This window comes from Anolis carolinensis, unplaced genomic scaffold (assembly GCF_035594765.1).
Source record: "Anolis carolinensis isolate JA03-04 unplaced genomic scaffold, rAnoCar3.1.pri scaffold_13, whole genome shotgun sequence".
NCBI classification, from domain to species: Eukaryota; Metazoa; Chordata; class Lepidosauria; order Squamata; family Dactyloidae; genus Anolis; species Anolis carolinensis.
In genome coordinates, this window is record NW_026943824.1 from 6,335,650 (window position 1) to 6,355,164 (window position 19,515).

The following is a 19,515-nucleotide window of genomic DNA, read 5'->3' on the forward strand; positions in this document are numbered from 1 at the left end:
ATAGACAAGCTGGAAAATGTTCAGAGAAGGAAGGTCTGGAAACTATAAATCCCTCTGAGGAATAGTTTAGACATTTTGATAGATTTAGTTTGGAGAAAAGAAGGTTAAAAGAAGGGGACACAAGAGCCAATATGGGGACATCTCCATCCAACTGTCGCAAGTTCTTCAGATGCCTCAAAAGGCCATCAACCCAAGTCTTTGACCAGACATCGTTCCTCCTTTCAGCTTTCAAACTCCTAACAAATTTCATCGTAATTTCAAAGGGTATTAATTTTGAAAAGAAAACAAGAAACCTCCCTCCATTGGCAGATGTATTAACGGAAAGCGACTCGGCCACACGGCCGTTCCAGGCTCTTTGGGTGGCCCGATGGGGAGGCGGAGAAACAAGCGGGCTCCGGCGGAGGCTTATCGGCAATCTCTTTTTAATTGCTGGGGGATCCGCTCTCCTGTTCCTGTTCGGCTGAGATAGCCGCCCGTTTTAATTGCCGGAGAGCTCCCTTTCCGCCAACCGCCGCCCCCAGACTTTCCTCTGCATGGGATTATTTGATTTCATTGAGTCACCAACAAGAGCTTCTGAAATTGAGAGGAGCCTCAGCAACGTGCTTGCGATGTGCATGTGGCGCTCCGGGTGAGCATCGGGCGCTTCAGATGTGTGCACAAGGTTCTTCCAATGTGCACTGGGCCGTTGTGACATCCACTGGGGACTTCTGATGTACACTGGACACTTCCGGTGTGCATCGGGCACCTCTCATGTGTATTGGACACCTCTCATGTGCACCAGATGCTTTCCATGCACATCAGATGCCTTCCATGTGCACCAGACATTTATTTGACACTTATCATTTGATTGTGCACTTGAGATGTACACTGAGCACCTCTATGTGTATTGCACACCTCTTGTGAGTACACTGGGCTCTTGTGGTGTTCATTGGGAACCTTTGAGGTTCACTGAACACTTTTGATCCATACTGGGTACTTCTCATGTGCACAAGACACTTTGTATATGAATAAGACACTTCTGATGTGCACTAGATCCTTACCATGTGCATTGGACACTGCTGATGTATACTGAGCACTTCTGATACATGTCAGACACTTCTCACGTGCATTGGGAACTTGTGATGTCTTTAGGAGACTGTTGGTGCACACTGGACACGTCTGATGCACATTGGGCACTTCTTGTATGAACCAGACCTTTTCACATGCACCAGACCCTTTGCATGTGCATTGGATGCTTCTGATGCACACTGGGTACTTCTCTTGTGCATCAGACACTTCTATTGCACATGGGACACTTCTCACGCACATTGGGAACTTATGATGTCTTTAGGAGACAGTTGGTGCACATTGGACACATCTGGTGCACATTGGGCACTTCTTACATGCACCAGACCCTTTTCATGTGCATTGGATGCTTCTGATACACACTGAGTACTTCTCGTATGAACCAGACCCTTTTCATGTGCATTGGATGCTTCTGATGCACATTGGGCACTTCTCCTATGAACCAGACCCTTTTCACTTGGGAACTTATGATGTCTTCAGGGGACTGTTGGTGCACACTGGACACATCTAGTGCACATTGGGCACTTCTTGTATGAACCAGACCCTTTTCACTTGCACCAGATCCTTTTCATGTGCATTGGATGCTTCTGATGCACACTGGGCACTTCTCTTGTGCATCAGACACTTCTATTGCACATGGGACACTTCTCACGCGCATTGGGAACTTGTGATGTCTTTAGGAGACAGTTGGTGCACATTGGACACATCTGGTGCACATTGGGCACTTCTTACATGCACCAGACTCATGTGCATTGGATGCTTCTGATACACACTGAGTACTTCTCGTATGAACCAGACCCTTTTCATGTGCATTGGATGCTTCTGATGCACATTGGGCACTTCTCCTATGAACCAGACCCTTTTCACTTGCACCAGATCCTTTTCGTGTGCATTGGATGCTTCTGATGCACACTGGGCACTTCTCTTGTGCATCAGACACTTCTATTGCACATGGGACACTTATCACGGGCATTGGGCACTTCTGATACAGATCAAACACTTCTGATGCGCATTGGATATTTCTCATGTATATAGGTCACTACTGTTGTGCATTGGGGAGCTCACATGCCCCACAGTGTGCATTTCTGATTTCCCTTTGGATACTTCTGATGCACCCAGAGCACTTCTGGTACCCATTTGGTGTCCAAATATTCATTAGGCGTGCATAGGTGCCCATTTCCTACTGGAGCCGTGGCACATCAGGTGAATGCCTAGGCCACAAAATTGTTGTATCCCTTTCACTTAAGAAGACCCAAATCCCAGTCCCTTAAAAACATTCCCAAATGAACCTGGTTGTCCTCATTACACAATTAAAAATGCCGAGATTTCAGCGAACGGCGTAGCTACAGACAGTAAATATCCTTCTCTTGAAATGCATTCCTTCCAGAGTTCTGCTTGGTTCCCACTGGGCAAAGGAGCGTTGCCACCGGATTGTAACTGTCAAGTTCTCTTTGGTCGGCTAAAACACGTCCCGTCCGTCGTCCTCTCCTGTTTTGGGCTCAGTGGGCCAAGACATGCATTAAGGAATTGTTGCCCTGCCAAAGAATGCAATCAGCCGAGAAGCCGACAGATATGGAGTCAATGGAGCAGACTGGAGAGATGTAGTTCCGCTCTTGCAGAGAATGGCCGTGGTTTTCTGCAAGGACGCCCTTCATCGGGTGGCTATTTATCACTTGGTGGGCCTTATCCACGCTCTCCAGCATTGACTATCTCCGGATTTATCACCTTGTGAGTCCAATCCAAACTCTTGGGCCTTTATTATCTGCAGACACTGTCGAGTCAGGAGGGCGAATGGAGGAGTCACGTCTGGGGAATGTCTCTCGCAGGACAAGAGATTGGAGAGGTGGGCTTGGAACCCACTGGAGGGTCTTATCAGATGTGTCCAAAGCCCATCCAGTCTCTCCCAGAGGCGCTGAAAAGCCATTACCCTGCGGCAGGAGAATGGAAGAGATAACACCAACCGGAGGGCTGGTAATGGGATTTTTTGGACAGGTCTCAACCATGTTGGGCAAAGAGGCAAAAGACGGTCCTTAGAGTTAACATGAAGTCATAGAGTTTGAGGAGACACCAAAGGTCATCCAGGCCAACCCTTTCTGCTGACAGATTGCCATCCAGCGTGCTTAAAAGCCTCCAGAGTAAGAGATTCTAAGAGTCCTCTGCCCCCTGATCTTCTAGGCAGATATAGCTGGTCAACATCACTGTGAGGGTGCAGTGAATGATGAATGGTCATGAGTTTTCCTGTTTTTCTGTCCAAATTGTCCAGTTCCACCTGTGTCCAATTTATAATGCCAGCAGTATATCTTATGATAGGTATGGCCCAGGTGTTTATGGCCTTGATGGTGTTGCCTCCATTGAGCTTGCTTTTGAGAATTTTTCTGACCCTTTGTGTGTATTCTTTGCTGACCACAGTTTTCACATGTTCATGCTTGATGTTGTCCATGTTCATGCTTGATGTTGTTCACATGTTCACGCTTGATGTTTAGCACTGATATCAGTGCTAAAAATTTGGACAGTGTTAGTCAGAGACTGGATTTCAGTTTCCGTTTTCCCATGCAGCTTCAGGTCATCCATGTACATCAGATGCGAAATTTTGTGAGATTTCTTAGATGTTTGATAGCCGGGATTTGTTTTTTGTAAGATTGTTGTCAGAGGGATCATGGCAATAATGAAAAGCAGAGGGGACAATGAGTCTCCCTGGAAAATTCCTCTCCTGATGTTGACAAGTCCATAGCTTTCATTTCCAATAAACAGTTCAGTTTTCCAGTGCTCCATCATGTTTTCAATAAAAGTGCCAACATTTTTACAAATCCCAATGGCGTACAGGCACTTGATAATCCAACTGTGTGGGAGTGAGTCAAAGGCCTTTTTGTAGTCAATCCATGTCATGTGAAGATTAGCTTACGGCTTTTACAGTTCTCTAGAATCATTTTGTCAATCAATAACTGGTCTTTTGTGCCCCTGCTTTTCCGTTTGTTGCCTTTAATTATTATTATTATTATTATTATTATTATTATTATTATTATTATTATTATTATTATTATGGAGACTTACATTTGGAAATTGGTGTCCATGAAACACCGGTTGCGTAGCAGCCCGGCCCAGAGCTGGACGCCGACGATCCCAAAGATGAAAAAGACAAAGAAGCATAAAAGAAGGACGTTGCCTAACATAGGCAGAGTATCTAGCAGGAGGGTCACCAGTATGCGCATACCTGCAGAAGACGAGAGAAAAGGACACACAAATCCAGCTGAGTGATTCATTAGAAACTTTTTGAAGCAACCAACCTGATCCGCAGCCAAAGCCTTACATTGTTTGGTACCACGGCTCAAACTAGGGGAGGTCCACACTGGGCATTTCCGGGGATGGGATACGGATGTCTCCGATGTCCTCCGTTTCCCATCCAAGACATGATCCAGCTTGCACCGGGGTCACGATGCAATTTATCCGAGAAGGAGCGTAAGTGAATGTTAAGGCTTTGCTGGTGAATTGGGGGATCAGGGAGGATTACCTGGGCGGCCAATGCTGTTTAAGATTCATTATCATCCCTGCAGTCCACAGCCCCGGTTGCCTTTTGATATCGGAAAGACCAGCTGCTTCCTGCTGTGGAGCTAAGCCCCGTTTCAAAGGGGACGTGAGTTGATTTTAGTTGCATTTTTGAAATGTGTGTGTGTGTATATACATGGCTGTGTGAGCTGCAGCCAGGAACAAGTGAACCATTCAGATCCCAATTCAAACAATAATTTTGAAGATGCAGCCATGCTGGTCTCTTGTGTCACAAAACGGTGGATTCTGGCTGGCTGGGGACAATGGAAGCGCAATCCAAAATATGGATACTGGGCATTGCAGTCCAAAATGTATATTCTGAGTGGCTTAGGGAAAATGGGCATTATAGTAAAATATGGATCCTGGATGAGGGCAATGGGGATTGTAGTCTAAAATATAGATTCTAGTTGGGGATACTGAGCATTGCAATCCAAAATGTAGATTCTGAGTGGCTGGGGGACAATGGGCATTACAGTACAAAATATGGATCCTGGGAGAGGGCAACGGGGATTGTAGTTCAAAATATAGATTCTATTTGGGGATACTGGGCATTGCAATCCAAAATGTAGATTCTGAGTGTCTGGGGGACAATGGGCATTACAGTACAAAATATGGATCCTGGGTGAGGGCAATGGGGATTGTAGTCTAAAATATAGATTCTAGTTGGGGATACTGGGCATTGCAATCCAAAATGTAGATTCTAGTTGGGGATACTGGGCATTGCAGTCCAAAATGTAGATTCTGAGTGGCTGGGGGACAATGGGCATTACAGCACAAAATATGGATCCTGGGTGAGGGCAATGGGGATTGTAATCCAAAATATAGATTCTATTTAGGGATACTGGGCATTGCAATCCAAAATGTAGATTCTGAGTGGCTGTGGGACAATGGGCATTACAGTACAAAATATGGATCCTGGGTGAGGGCAACGGGGATTGTAGTTCAAAATATAGATTCTATTTGGGGATACTGAGTATTGTAATCCAAAATGTAGATTCTGAGTGTCTGGGGGACAATGGGCATTACAGTACAAAATATGGATCCTGGGTGAAGGCAATCGGGATTGTAGTTCAAAATATAGATTCTATTTGGGGATATTGGGCATTGCAGTCCAAAATGTTGAGTCCGAGTGGCTGGGGGACAGTGGGTATTGCAGTCTAAAATAGGTTGAAGTTATGCTTTTAAGTGGAGACCGAATGGAAGCTATTCTATTGCTTTGGATTCATTTTTGAAATACTTGAATTATTCCTCACCAAAATTGGTCAGGTTCATCACATCAGTTTAAAGCACAGAAAAAAAAATCCAGTAGGGATTTGAGTAAAAAAAAAAAGAAGACATGAAAGGGCTACACATACAAGGTCAAAAATATAAAATAAATATATTCGCAGATGATACGCTGACAGCCTTGGGAGACCCACAGAGTAGTATAGAACTGGCATTGAAAACACTAGAAGAATATGAAGCAATTGCAGGGTTCAGAAAAGAGAAAATAAATTCCAACTCCCACAAAAATCAGAAAAAGGGCTAGAAACAGACTTACTCGGAACCCTATTAATGGCTCGTAAAGGCCGAAGTACCCGGACCGTCCGGATGGCGGATAAGCTGACGTTGTGCCCATCCAAAGAATACTCCATCATGCTAAGGAAAAAGGAAAGAAAGAGTCAGATGAAATATTATTCCAAAAGAAAAACATTTCCAAGGAGAAGGAAACCTGGAACGGTGGTGCCAAAGGCATCCATTGGTGGGACAATCAAGACAACCTCTCTTTGTGGCTCGAGGTGGGTTGCAAAGCTTTAAATCACAACAACAACAGCAACACTATGTGACAAAATTTCTGTTCCTGGTTTGAAAGTGTTAAAAGATAAAGGTTTCCCCTGACATTAAGTTCAGTCATGACCAACTCTGGGGGTTGGTGCTCATCTCCATTTCTAAGCTGAAGAACTGGCATTGTCCATAGACACCTCCAAGGTCATGACTGCATGGAGCGCCGTTACCTTCCCGCCAGAGCGGTACTTATTGATCTACTCACATTGGCATGTTTTCGAACTGCTAGGTTGGCAGGAGCTAGGGCTAACAGCGGGTGCTCATTCCGCTCCCAGGATTTGAACCTGGGACCTTTTGGTTTGCAAGTTCATCAGCTCAGCGCGTTAACACACTGTGCCACCAGGTTATTTCCTGTTTAATTGTGTAGTCCTTACTTTGAAAGTACAGTAGAATCTCACTTATCCAAGCCTCGCTTATCCAAGGTTCTGGATTATCCAAGCCATTTTTGTAGCCAATGCTTTCAATATATCGTGATATTTTGGTGCGAAATTCGTAAATACAGTAATTACAACATGACATTACTGCGTATTGAACTACTTTTTCTGTCAAATTTGTTGTATAACATGAAGTTTTGGTGCTTAATTTGTAAAATCATAACCTAATTTGATGTTTAATAGGCTTTTCCTTAATCCCTCCTTAATATCCAAGATATTCGCTTATCCAAGCTTCTGCCGGCCTGTTTAGCTTGGATAAAAGTGAGACTCTACTATAGTTCTTATACTCCAGAAACTTGGTTTTTCTGGCTGCCACAATCTCTGCTAAATTGGTTGAGATATTCATTGGAAAACTATAGCCAAACGTGCTGCAGTTTTTGCAGTTTAATAAACTTTTCCCATGTTTTTATGATAGTCATGCCGGCCACATGACCTTGGAGGTGTCTACGGACAATGCTGGCTCTTCGGCTTAGAAATGGAGATGAGCACCAACCTCCAGAGTCGGACACGACTGGACTTAACGTCAGGGGAAACCTTTACCTTTATGACAGAATTAGGAAATGACATTCATAACCCAGGAACAAAAATGTAATTACAGTAGAGTCTCACTTATCCAACATTTGCTTATCCAACGTTCTGGATTATCCAACGCATTTGGTGTCTGCGGCAGGGAGTTTCGAGTGCAGAATGAGAAACAGCGTCTCTCTTCAACAAGACAGCAGGGAATTACCGTATATATTCGAATATAAGCCAATCCGAATATAAACCTAATTTTATCACAAAAAACTGGGATAGCTTATTGACTCGAGTATAAGCCGAGGGTGGGAAATGCAGCAGTTATGGGTAAATTTTAAAATAAAAATAGATACAGTAGAGTCTCACTTATCCAACACTTGCTTATCCAACGTTCTGGATTATCCAACGCATTTTTGTAGTCAATGTTTTCAATACATCGTGATATTTTGGTGCTAAATTTGTAAATACAGTAATTACTATGTAGCATTACTGGGTATTGAACTACTTTTTCTGTCAAATTTGTTGTATAACATGATGTTTTGGTGCTTAATTTGTAAAATCATAACCAAATTTGATATTTAATAGGTTTCTCCTTAATCTCTCCTTATTACCCAAAATATTCGCTTATCCAACATTCTTTTTTTAAATAATTTTTATTTATGAGTTTTTCTAATACATGAAATAGAAAATAGAAAACCTATAGATAGCATGAAATCACAACAACACCAACACTAACACCTAGTAAACTAGCAAACTGTACAGAGAAAACAAAACAAACAAGAAAGAAATAAATAAATAAAAACAAAATAGTTTTTTTAAAAAAGTATATCAACACCACAAATCCCTAATTCTCCTTCCAGACCTTTTACATGACAACATCTTTTCCCTCTTAGTAGGGCCCATTTTTGCGGCACCCTTGGGTACATTTGAGTCCTAGGGTACTTTCTTACAGTAATTTATATTTACAGTAGAGTCTCACTTATCCAACATAAACGGGCCGGCAGAACGTTGGATAAGCGAATATGTTGGATAATAAGGAGGCATTAAGGAGAAGCCTATTAAACATCAAATTAAGTTATGATTTTACAAATTAAGCACCAAAACATCATGTTAGACAACAAATTTGTCAGAAAAAGTAGTTCAGTACACAGTAATGCTATATAGTAATTACTGTATTTATGAATTTAGCACCAAAATATCACGATATATTGAAAGCATTGACTACAAAAATGCGTTGGATAATCCAGAACGTTGGATAAGCGAGTGTTGGATAAGTGAGACTCTACTGTAATTCATCTTTTCTTTGTCCATATACTCTTTCAATAGAGACCAATTTGTCTCTCGTTTTGTTGCATTGTCCTGTTTTAGAATTTGGGTCAGTAAGTCCATGTTTTTGATATCCAAAAGTCTCAGAAACCAGTTTTCTCTCATTCTGACCAGCCTGTTTATGTTGGATAAGTGAGACTCTACTGTACTGGCTTTTTGTCCCATGGGTCTGTCCTTAGGCTGATCCATGGGTCATCCATTGAGGAAATCTGCAGCGCAAAGACCTGTTTCCCATTGAGAGTGCTTAGGACGTCAGCCAAATGCCAGGTGAGTGCATTGACTGGGTTTTCCAGGAATATAATGCAAGGCAGAGTCCGAAAGAGGCACCTGGCTGCCGTCCTAATGGAAGCCGGAGACTGAACGCTCTCCGTGCCGTTCGTTTGTGCCGTGTTCTGCGGTATGTTCTCAAGGTCCAGAGAAAAGGAGAACCTGCCCGTTACTTCCAATCCTCTGATCCCAGTCTCTGTTTGTATCATAGTCACCCTGGTTACCGCCAACGGGTCTGGTTTCCATCCCAGTCTCCCACGAATTAAGACGCCCAGGGGGTCAAAAGGGGTCCCGCACGTTTCTCCCACACTTCCTTATCGGATATGCCAACCTTCCCAAAAATAGTGACTTTATCAGGTGGGGCCTTTGACGTCTTTCAGGTGGAGAATCGACATTGGCGACTGTTGTGAGGTTTGCAAGCAGTTGGGGCCATTCCAATATCAGTCGGCCTTTGGGTGCTGCATCTGGGAGTTGTACTTGCTGGAATTGATAGCTCACTTACAATCAAAGAGCATAGAATCATAGAATTATAGAATAGTAGAGTTGGAAGAGACCTCATGGGCCATCCAGTCCAACCCCCCGCTAAGAAGCAGGAAACCGACAGATGGCCATCCAGCCTCTGCTTCAAAGCCTCCAAAGAAGGAGCCTCCACCACAGTCCGGGGCAGAGAGCTCCACTGCCGAACAGCCCTTCTCACAGTGAGGAAGTTCTTCCTGATGTTCAAGTGGAATCTCCTTTCCTGTAGTTTGAAGCCATTGTTCCGTGTCCTAGTCTGCAGGGCAGCAGAAAACAAGCTCCCTCCCTCCTCCCTATGACTTCCCTTCACGTATTTGTACATGGCTATCATGTCTCCTCTCAGCCTTCTCTTCTGCAGGCTAAACATGCCCAGCTCTTTAAGCCGCTCCTCATAGGGCTTGTTCTCCAGACCCTTCATCATTTTAGTCGCCCTCCTCTGGACGCTTTCCAGCTTGTCAACATCTCCCTTCAATTGCGGTGCCCAAAATTGGACACAGTGTGATTCCAGGTGTGGTCTGACCAAGGCAGAATAGAAAGAGGGGGAGCAGGACTTCCCTGGATCTAGACGCTATTCCCCTATTGATGAGGCCAGAATCCCGTTGGCTTTTTTCGCCGCCGCATCACATTGCTGGCTCATGTTTAAGTTGTTGTCCACGAGGACTGCAAGGTCTTTTTCACACGTCCTGCTCTCTAGCCAGGCATCGTCCCCCATTCTGTATCTTTGATTTCCATTTTTTCTGCCGAAGTGAAGTATCTTGCATTTGTCCCTGTTGAACTTCATTTTGTTAGTTTCGGCCCATCTCTCTAGTCTGTCAAGATCGTTTTGAATTCTGCTCCTGTCTTCTGGAGTGTTGGTTCTCCCTCCCAGTTTGGTGTCGTTTGCAAACTGGATGATCGTGCCTTCTCACCCTTCGTCTAAGTCGTTAATAAAGATGTTGAACAGAACCGAGCCCAGGACGGAGCCCTGCGGCACTCCACTTGTCACTTCTTTCCCAGCAGGGTTGTTGTATGTCTTTCAGGCTGTGTGGCCATGTTCCAGAAGTATTCTCTCCTGATGTTTCGCCCACATCTATGGCAGGCATCCTCAGAGGTTGTGAGGTATGGAGAAACTCAGCAAGGAAGGTTTATATACATCTGTGGAAAGTCCAGGGTGAGAGAAGGACTCTTGTCAGTTGGAGGCCAGTGTGAATGTTGTAGTTAATCACTTCGATAAGCATTGAATAGCTTCATCTCCTGGCTTCTCCTGCCTGGGGACATCCTTTGTTCAGAGTCGTTAATTGCCCTTGGTTCCCATGTCTGGAATTCCTCTGTTTTCAGAGTGTTGCTTCTTATTTACTGTTCTGATTTTTTGAGTTTTTTTAATACTGGTAGCAAGATTTAGTTCATTTTCATGGTTTCCTCCTTTCTGTTGAAGTTGTCGATATGCTTGTGGATTTCAATGGCGTCTCTGTGTAGTCTGACATGATAGTTGTTGGAGTGGTCGAGCATTTCTGTGTTCTCAAATAATATACTGTGTCCAGGTTGGTTCATCAAGTGCTCTGCTATGGCTGACTTCTCTGGTTGAGTGAGTCTGCAGTGTCTTTCATGTTATTTGACTCTGAAAACAGAGGAGTTCCAGACATGGGAACCAGGGGCAGCTAACGACTCTGAACAAAGGATGCCCCCAGGCAGGAAGAAGCCAGGAGATGAAGCTATTCAATGCTAATTAGGTGATTAACTACAACATTCACACTGGCCTCCAACTGACAAGAGTTCTTCTCTCACCCTGGACTTTCCACAGATATATATAAACCTTCCTTGCTTAGTTTCTCAATATACCTCACAACCTCTGAGGATGCCTGCCATAGATGTGGGCGAAACATCAAGAGAGAATACTTCTAGAACATGGCCATACAGCCCAGAAAACATACAACAACCCTGTGGATCCTGGCCATGAAAGCCTTTGACAACGAATTGAACCAAATTTGGCACGTAGAACTCCCACGACCCACAGAAAATACTGGAAGTGTCTGGTGAGTGTTGACCTTGAGTTTGGGAGTTGTAGTTCACCTACATCCAGTGAGCACTGTGGACTCAAACTATGTTAAATCTGGACCAAACTTGGCATGAATACTCAATATGTCTAAACGTGAACACTGGTGGAATTTGGGGGAAGTAGACCTTGAAATTTGGGAGTTGCAGTTGTTGGGATTTATAGTTCACCTACAATCAAAGAGCATTCTGAACTCCACCAGCGATGGAATTGAATCAAATTTGGCACACAGAACTCCCACGACCCACAGAAAATACCGGAAGTGTCTGGTGGGCGTTGACCTTGAGTTTGGGAGTTGTAGTTCACCTGCATCCAGCGAGCACCGTGGACTCAAACAATGTTAGATCTGGACCAAACTTGGCATGAATACTCGATATGCCTAAACGTGAACACTGGTGGAGTTAGGGGAAAATAGACCTTGACATTTGTGAGTTGTAGTTGTTGGGATTTATAGCTCAGTTGCAATCAATCCCACCAGTGATAGAATTGAGCTAAACTCTGGAGGCGAGCAAAGCCTACTGACCCGGCAATCACGATGAAGAAGTCCAAGCGGTTCCAGGTGTCTCCTAGGTAGCATTTCTGCCCAAAGATCCCCAGAGCCACCATCTTGATGACCATCTCCACCGCAAAGAAGGCAAAGATGAAATGGTCAAATGCCTGCAGTCAGTAAAAAAATAAAAATAAAAATAATTAGTTCCATTCGATGTTGGGACAAGAGAAACAAAGAGAACCTTATTGCATCTGGGAAAGGAAAGAAAAAGTCGGCTTTGGGTGCATCGACACTGTTGAACTAATCCAGTTTGGTGTCACTTTTAGCCACCATGGTTCAAGGGTATGGCATCCTGGGAGTTGTAGTTTTGCAAGGTCTTGATGCCTTGGTTGAGAAGTCGAAGCTCATCCCAAAACCACAAATTTCAAGATCCCATAGGACGAAGCAAATCCTGTAAATATCCATTGTAGGGCACATCTACACCATAATGCAGTTTGACACCACTTTAACTGCTGTGTCTTAAAGCGATGGAATCCTGGGAGTTGTAGTTTTGGAAGGTCTTGATGCCTTGGTTGAGAAGTCGAAACCCATCCCCAAACTACAACTCTCAGTATCCCATAGGACGAAGCAAATCCTGTACATGTCCATTGTAGGACATGTTGTTGTTGTTGTTGTTGTTGTTGTTGTTGTTATTATTATCATCATCTACACCAGGGGTCCCCAAACTAAGGCCCGGGGGCCGGATGTGGCCCTCCAAGGTCATTTACCTGGCCCCCGCCCTCAGTTTTATAATATAATATTTTTGTATTAGTTTTAATGTTATAATATATTTTATATACATATAATATTGATAATTATATTATGTTATACAATATAATACAAATAATAATATCATATAATAATATTAATTATATGCTATATATTACATAACATATAATAGTATAGTGGTATAGTTCAATATAGAATTATATAATGCTAATATTGTGCTATGCTAATAATATAATATATTATATGTACATATACTTGCTCTGAGTCCCCTTCGGGGTGAGAAGGGTGGGATATAAATGTAGTAAATAAATGCAGTAAATAAATAATTAATTTTAGACTTAGGCTCGGCTAAAGTCTGAAATGACTTGAAGTCACACAACAACAAAAATCCTAATTAACTTGACTATTTCATTGGCCAGTAGCAGTCCCACACTTTCCATTGAAATTCTGATAGGTTTATGTTGGTTAAAATTGTTTCCATTTTTAAATATTGTATTGTTCTTTTGTCGTTGTTGTTGTTGTTTCACTACAAATAAGACATGTGCAGTATGCATAGGAATTTGTATTTTTTTCCAAATGATAATTCGGCCCCACAACAGTCTGAAGGATTGTGGACCGGCCCTCTGCTTCAAAAGTTTGAGGACCCCTGATCTACACCATAATGCGGTTTAACAACTGTGTCTTAATGTGATGGAATCGTGGGAGTTGTAGTTTTGGAAGGTCTTGATACTTTGGTGGAAAAGTCGAAGCTCATCCCCAAATGACAAATTTCAAGATCCCATAGGATGAAGCCAATCTTACACATATTCATTGTAGGGCACATCTACACCATAATGCGGTTTGACACCACTTTAACTGCTATGGAATCCTGGGAGTTGTAGTCTTGGAAGGTCTTGATATCTCAGTTGAGAAGTCGAAGCCCACAGTAGGGCACATTATTATTATTATTATTATAATCATCATCATCATCATCATTATCATCTACACCATAATGCGGTTTGACAACTGTGTCTTAATGTGATGGAGTTGTAGTTTTGGAAGGTCTTGATACTTTGGTTGAGAAGGCAAAGCTCAAACTACCAATCTCAATATCCTATAGGATGAAGCCAATCCTGTACATGTCAATTGTTGGGCATATTATTATTATCTACACCAGGGGTCCCCAAACTAAGGCCCGGGGGCCGGATGCGGCCCATCGAAGCCATTTATCCGGCCCCCACAGCACAAGGGCAGAAGTGGGTTGGGCTAAATGATCCACGGGGTCTCTTCTTCTCTTACAACCATTATTGTTGTTGTTGTTGTTGTTGTTGTTGTTGTTGTTATTATTATTATTATTATTATTATTATTATTAACATTGAGGCTGGTTGGCCATCTGTCAGGGGTGCTTTGCTTGTGCTTTCGGTGCACAAAGGCAGAAAGGGGTTGGACTCAATGGCCCAAAGGGTCTCTTCCAACCCTCTATTATTATTATTATTATTATTATTATTATTAACATTGAGACTGGGAGGCTATCTGTCAGGGGTGCTTTGCTTGATCTTTTTGTGCACAAAGGCAGAAGGAGGTTGGACTCAATGGCCCAAGGGTCTATTATTATTATTATTATTATTATTATTATTATTATTATTGACATTGAGACTGGTTGGCCATCTGTCAGGGGTGCTTTGCTTGTGCTTTTGGTGCACAGAGGCAGAAGGGGGTTTGACTAAATGGCCCAAGGGGTCTCTTCCAACCATTATTATTATTATTATTATTATTATTATTATTATTATTATTATTATTATTGACATTGAGGCTGGGAGGCCATCTGTCAGGGGTGCTTTACTTGTGCTTTCGGTGTACAAAGGCAGAAGGGGATTGGACTCAATGGCCCAAAGGGTCTCTTCCAACCCTCTTTATTATTATTCTTCTTATTATTAATTATTATTGCTCGGTGGCCAACTATAGTCCGGCCCTCCAATGGTCCAAAGGGTCGTGAACTGGCCCCCTGTTTAAAAAGTTTGGGGACCCCTGATCTACACCATAATGTGGCTTAACCACTGTGTCTTAATGTGACAGAGTCCTGGGAGTTGTAGTTTTGGAAGGTCTTGATGCTTTGGTTGAGAAGTTGAAGCCCATCCCCAAACTACAACTCTCAGGATCCCATAGGATGAAGCCACTCCTGTACATGTTCATTGTAGAGGATATTATTATTATTATTATTATTATTATTATTATTATTATTATTATTATTAATTGTATGACACAGCAAACAAGATAGATATGCTGGATTCTTGTTTGCTGTGTCATACAATAATAATAATAATAATAATAATAATAATAATAATAATTATTATTATTATTATTATTATTATTATCTACACCGTAATGTGGTTTAACCAATGTGATGGAATCCTGGGAGTTGTAGTTTTGGAAGCTCTTGAGCCTTCCTTGTTGATGCCTCATTGAACTACATCTCCCAGGATTCCATATCATTGAGCCACGACAGTTAAAGTGGAATCAAAGTGCATTAATTCCACCAAGTAGATGCACTTTCATGCTTTGACATCAGGCTTTGCTTTTTTTCCTGCAGTCAAAACAGAGTGAGTTATTACCGCTACTGAAGAACCCCATTAAATATAACACAATTGGATTACATTAAAAGCCTGGTTTTTTTATATATATATATTTTAAAAAAAGCAATTTGGAAAAAAGCAATTTGGAGCCCTGTCAGCTAAGCTTCCTTTTCTAATTTTGCAGAAAAGTAGAACGGGATGTGGCTCGGAGGCGGTCGAAATGGCGACTAGGCGATGCCCAGGGGAAGCAAAATCAAATCAAATTGGAGCCTTTAAGCTTCGAAATGTCATGACAGATAAGAAAAGGAGAATCAGCAAAACAAAAAGGGTTGGAAGAGGACCCTAGAGGTTATCTTGTCTGACCCCATTCTGCCAGGAAAACACACTCAAAGCCCGCCCTCCATCCAACGTCTGCCGAAAGGCCTCCAAAGAATTCAAGTCTATTCTCGACCCCAAAAGAACCCCGAAAGCTTCTGCCACAAGTAAAGCACTCTTAAAAGATGTCCATCCAAACTCTGCTGAAAAGTTTTCAAAGAAGGAGAAGTGCATCTATATTAGTGGTGGTGAATTTTTTGGAGCAGGCCTGGGCAAACTTGGGCCCTCCAGGTGTTTTGGACTACAACTCCCACAATTCCTAACAGCCGGTAGGCTGTTAGGAATTGTGGGAGTTGTAGTCCAAAACACCTGGAGGGCCCAAGTTTGCCCAGGCCTGTTTTAGATTCAAAGTGCCCAGACTTAGGTTCTAATCTACACTGTGGAATGAATGCAGTTTGACACGACTTTACGTCAGTTCAATGCTATGGAATCCTGGGAGACTTTGTGAAACGACAACTCCCATCGTTCCCTAACATTTAGCCATGATAAAGTGGTACTGATTTTTTTTTGTCGCTTCTGGTGTGAGAGAATTGGCCGTCTGCAAGGACATTGCCCAGGGGACAACATCCGGACGTTTTGATTTTTTTTTTGCCATCTCTCATGGAAAGCTGGAGCTGACAGAGGAAGCTTTTCCACGCTTTCCCTGGCAACCTTCGGGTCAGCAACCCAATCTTCAAGTCAGCAGTCCTGCCGGCACAAGGGATTAACCCATTGCGCCATTCGGGGTACCGAATGACATTAGACTAAGTCCCCTCTGCCTTTATTTATTTAATTTACCGTATATACTCGAGTATAAGCCGACCCGAATATAAGCCGAGGCACCTAATTTTACCCCCAAAAAACCTGGGAAAACATTGACTCCAGTATAAGCTGAGGGTGGTAAATTTCAGAAATAAATATAGATACCAATAAAATTATATTAATTGAGGCTTCATTAGACAAATTGCCCATTTTTTCCACCCAAGAATTTTCCTTTGATTAGCCTTTGATTTGATTACCGGCTGTTAGGAATTGTGGGAGTTGCAGTCCAAAACACCTGGAGGGCCAAAGTTTGCCCATGGCTGGTATAGATCCTACAATCCTTGGGAAATGACCACATTAATTCCCCAGTGTAAATGCACCCAGTGGGAGTCGTATCCAAGTCATTGAAGCCCATCAGAGAGATATGTAGTTCTCTGGGTCTTGCCAGTCTAGTTCTGGCCTATGACAGGGATGCTGGGCTTTGAAGTCCAAGGCAACCGTAACTCTGGGGATTTGGAGAAGGGAAGAAAGAGGGTCTCGATGCTCGCTTACCTCCAAGATGGTGCACCGCTCCGACTTGCACTTGGTGTCCTGGCACGGCTGGAACATCCCCAACGTGACGCAGTTCAGGAGGATCACCAGCATGCTGACGTGCTCAAACCAGGTGGGAAGGCAGAGTTAAGGACACAAACCATGGAGAAATAGACCATAATGGGTAGAAAATCAATGATATCAAGTCATTGGGTTCCCAAATTAGGAATCAAAATCTATATCAAAATCTAAATCAATCTCTAAATCTAAATCAATCTCTAAATCAATCTCTAAATCAAAATCAATCTCTAAATCAAAATCAATCTCTAAATCAAAATCAATCCCTAAATCAATCCCTAAATCAATCTCTAAATCAATCTCTAAATCAAAATCAATTCCTAAATCTAAATCAATCTGTAAATCAATCTCTAAATCAATCTCTAAATCAAAATCAATCCCTAAATCAAGCTCTAAATTAAAATGAATCTCTAAATCTAAATCAATCTCTAAATCATCTCTAAATAAAAATCAATCCCTAAATCAAGCTATAAATCAAAATCAATTTCTAAATCTAAATCAATCTGTAAATCAATCTGTAAATCAATCCCTAAATCAATCTCTAAATCTAAATCAATCCCTAAATCAATCTCTAAATTAAAATCAATCTCTAAATCTAAATCAATCTCTAAATCAATCTCTAAATCAAAATCAATCCCTAAATCAAGCTCTAAATCAAAATCAATCTCTAAATCAAAATCAATCTCTAAATCAATCTGTAAATCAATCTCTAAATCAAAATCAATCTCTAAATCAATCCCTAAATCAATCTCTAAATCAATCCCTAAATGAATCTCTAAATCTAAATCAATCCCTAAATCAAGCTCCAAATCAAAATCAATCTCTAAATCAAAATCAATCCCTAAATCAATCTCTAAATCAATCTCTAAATCAAAATCAATCCCTAAATCAATCTCTAAATCAATCTCTAAATCAAAATCAATCCCTAAATCAATCTCTAAATCAATCTCTAAATCATTCTCTAAATCAAAATCAATCCCTAAACGAATCTCTAAATCTAAATCAATCCCTAAATCAATCTCTAAATCAATCTCTAAATCATTCTCTAAATTAAAATCAATCCCTAAACGAATGTCTAAATCAAAATCAATCTCTAAATCAATCTCTAAATCAATCTCTAAATCTAAATCAATCTCTAAATCAAAATCAATCCCTAAACGGATCTCTAAATCTAAATCAATCCCTAAACGAATCTCTAAATCTAAATCAAAATCAATCTCTAAATCAATCTGTAAATCAATCTCTAAATCTAAATCTCTAAATCTAAATCAATCTCTAAATCAATCTCTAAATCTAAATCAATCTCTAAATCAATCTCTAAATCAAAATCAATCTCTAAATCAATCTCTAAATCTAAATCAATCCCTAAATCAATCTCTAAATTAAAATCAATCTCTAAATCAAAATCAATCTCAATCTCAAAATCAATCTCAAAATCAAATCTAAATCTAACCTAATCTAAATCTAAATCTAATCTAAATCTATCTATCTAAATTTGTCTCCTCAGGACAGTAAATAAAGAACAACACTCAGAAATCAGAGGAGTTCCAGACATGGCTCAATCGGGGCCAGCTAACACCTCCCAACCAACGATTCCCCCAGGCAGGAAGCAGCCAGACCTCGAAGATGAAAGGCTATTCAATGCTAACCAAGTTGGCCAATCGAAACATCCACACCTGCCTACAACAGACAAGAGTTCTTTCTCCCACCCTCAGCACCCCTCAGTCAGGACAGTTTGGGAGTTGTAGTTCCTCAAAGGAGCATCTTCAAGGGTTATAGCAAAGCGTGTGGTCCTATATATAAATATTAGGAACTTATTCCATTGAATTCAATGGGGCTTAAGGTAAAGCAGAGGAAGAATCAGAGTCCACTGCACCTCCGAGTCTGATTTATTTTCCTCCCAAAATGCAAATCGCATGCAAATGCTCCTTTCTCCTCGCTGTGCTCCGCTCTTCCCTTTCCTCGCTTAAATTAATGATAAGGAGACATCAAGAGAAAACTTTTTGAAAGAGGGGGAAAAAAGTGTTTTCCCGCTGTGCTTTGTTAAGTTGTTAAAAGGAAGAGAAAGAAATGGATTTTTTTTAAAAAAACAAGAAAAACGTAACTTCAGTTTCCTTGTATTTTGTGTGCAGAGGGTTTCCAAGGACAGGCCCTTTTTATGGACTACGACTCCCAGTGAGACCTCACAACCTCTGGGGAGACCTGCCATAGATGTGGGCGAAACGTCATCGTCATCATCATACTCAACACTGGAAATCAACACTCAGAAAACAGGAATTCCAGACAGGAAAAAACCAGGGCCAGCTAATCACCTCCCAACAAAGGATTCCCCCAGGCAGGAAGCAGCCAGGCTTTGGAGCTGCCAGGCTATTCATTGCTAATCAAGGTGGCCAACTGCAACATTCACACTTGCCTCGGGCACGTAAGAGTTCCTTCGCCCACCCTGGACATTATTC

At 41.8% G+C, this 19,515-nt stretch overlaps 1 protein-coding gene across 1 annotated transcript in view; it reads right to left on the bottom strand.

The window, feature by feature from the left end:
* LOC100552814 (voltage-dependent T-type calcium channel subunit alpha-1H) overlaps positions 1–19,515 on the bottom strand; it is a 233,250-nt gene that overhangs the window by 95,797 nt on the left and 117,938 nt on the right. The window contains 4 exon segments of the mRNA XM_062964569.1: positions 4,117–4,276; positions 6,149–6,246; positions 12,047–12,180; positions 17,003–17,114. Of these exon segments, the coding sequence (XP_062820639.1) occupies positions 4,117–4,276; positions 6,149–6,246; positions 12,047–12,180; positions 17,003–17,114 (504 nt within the window).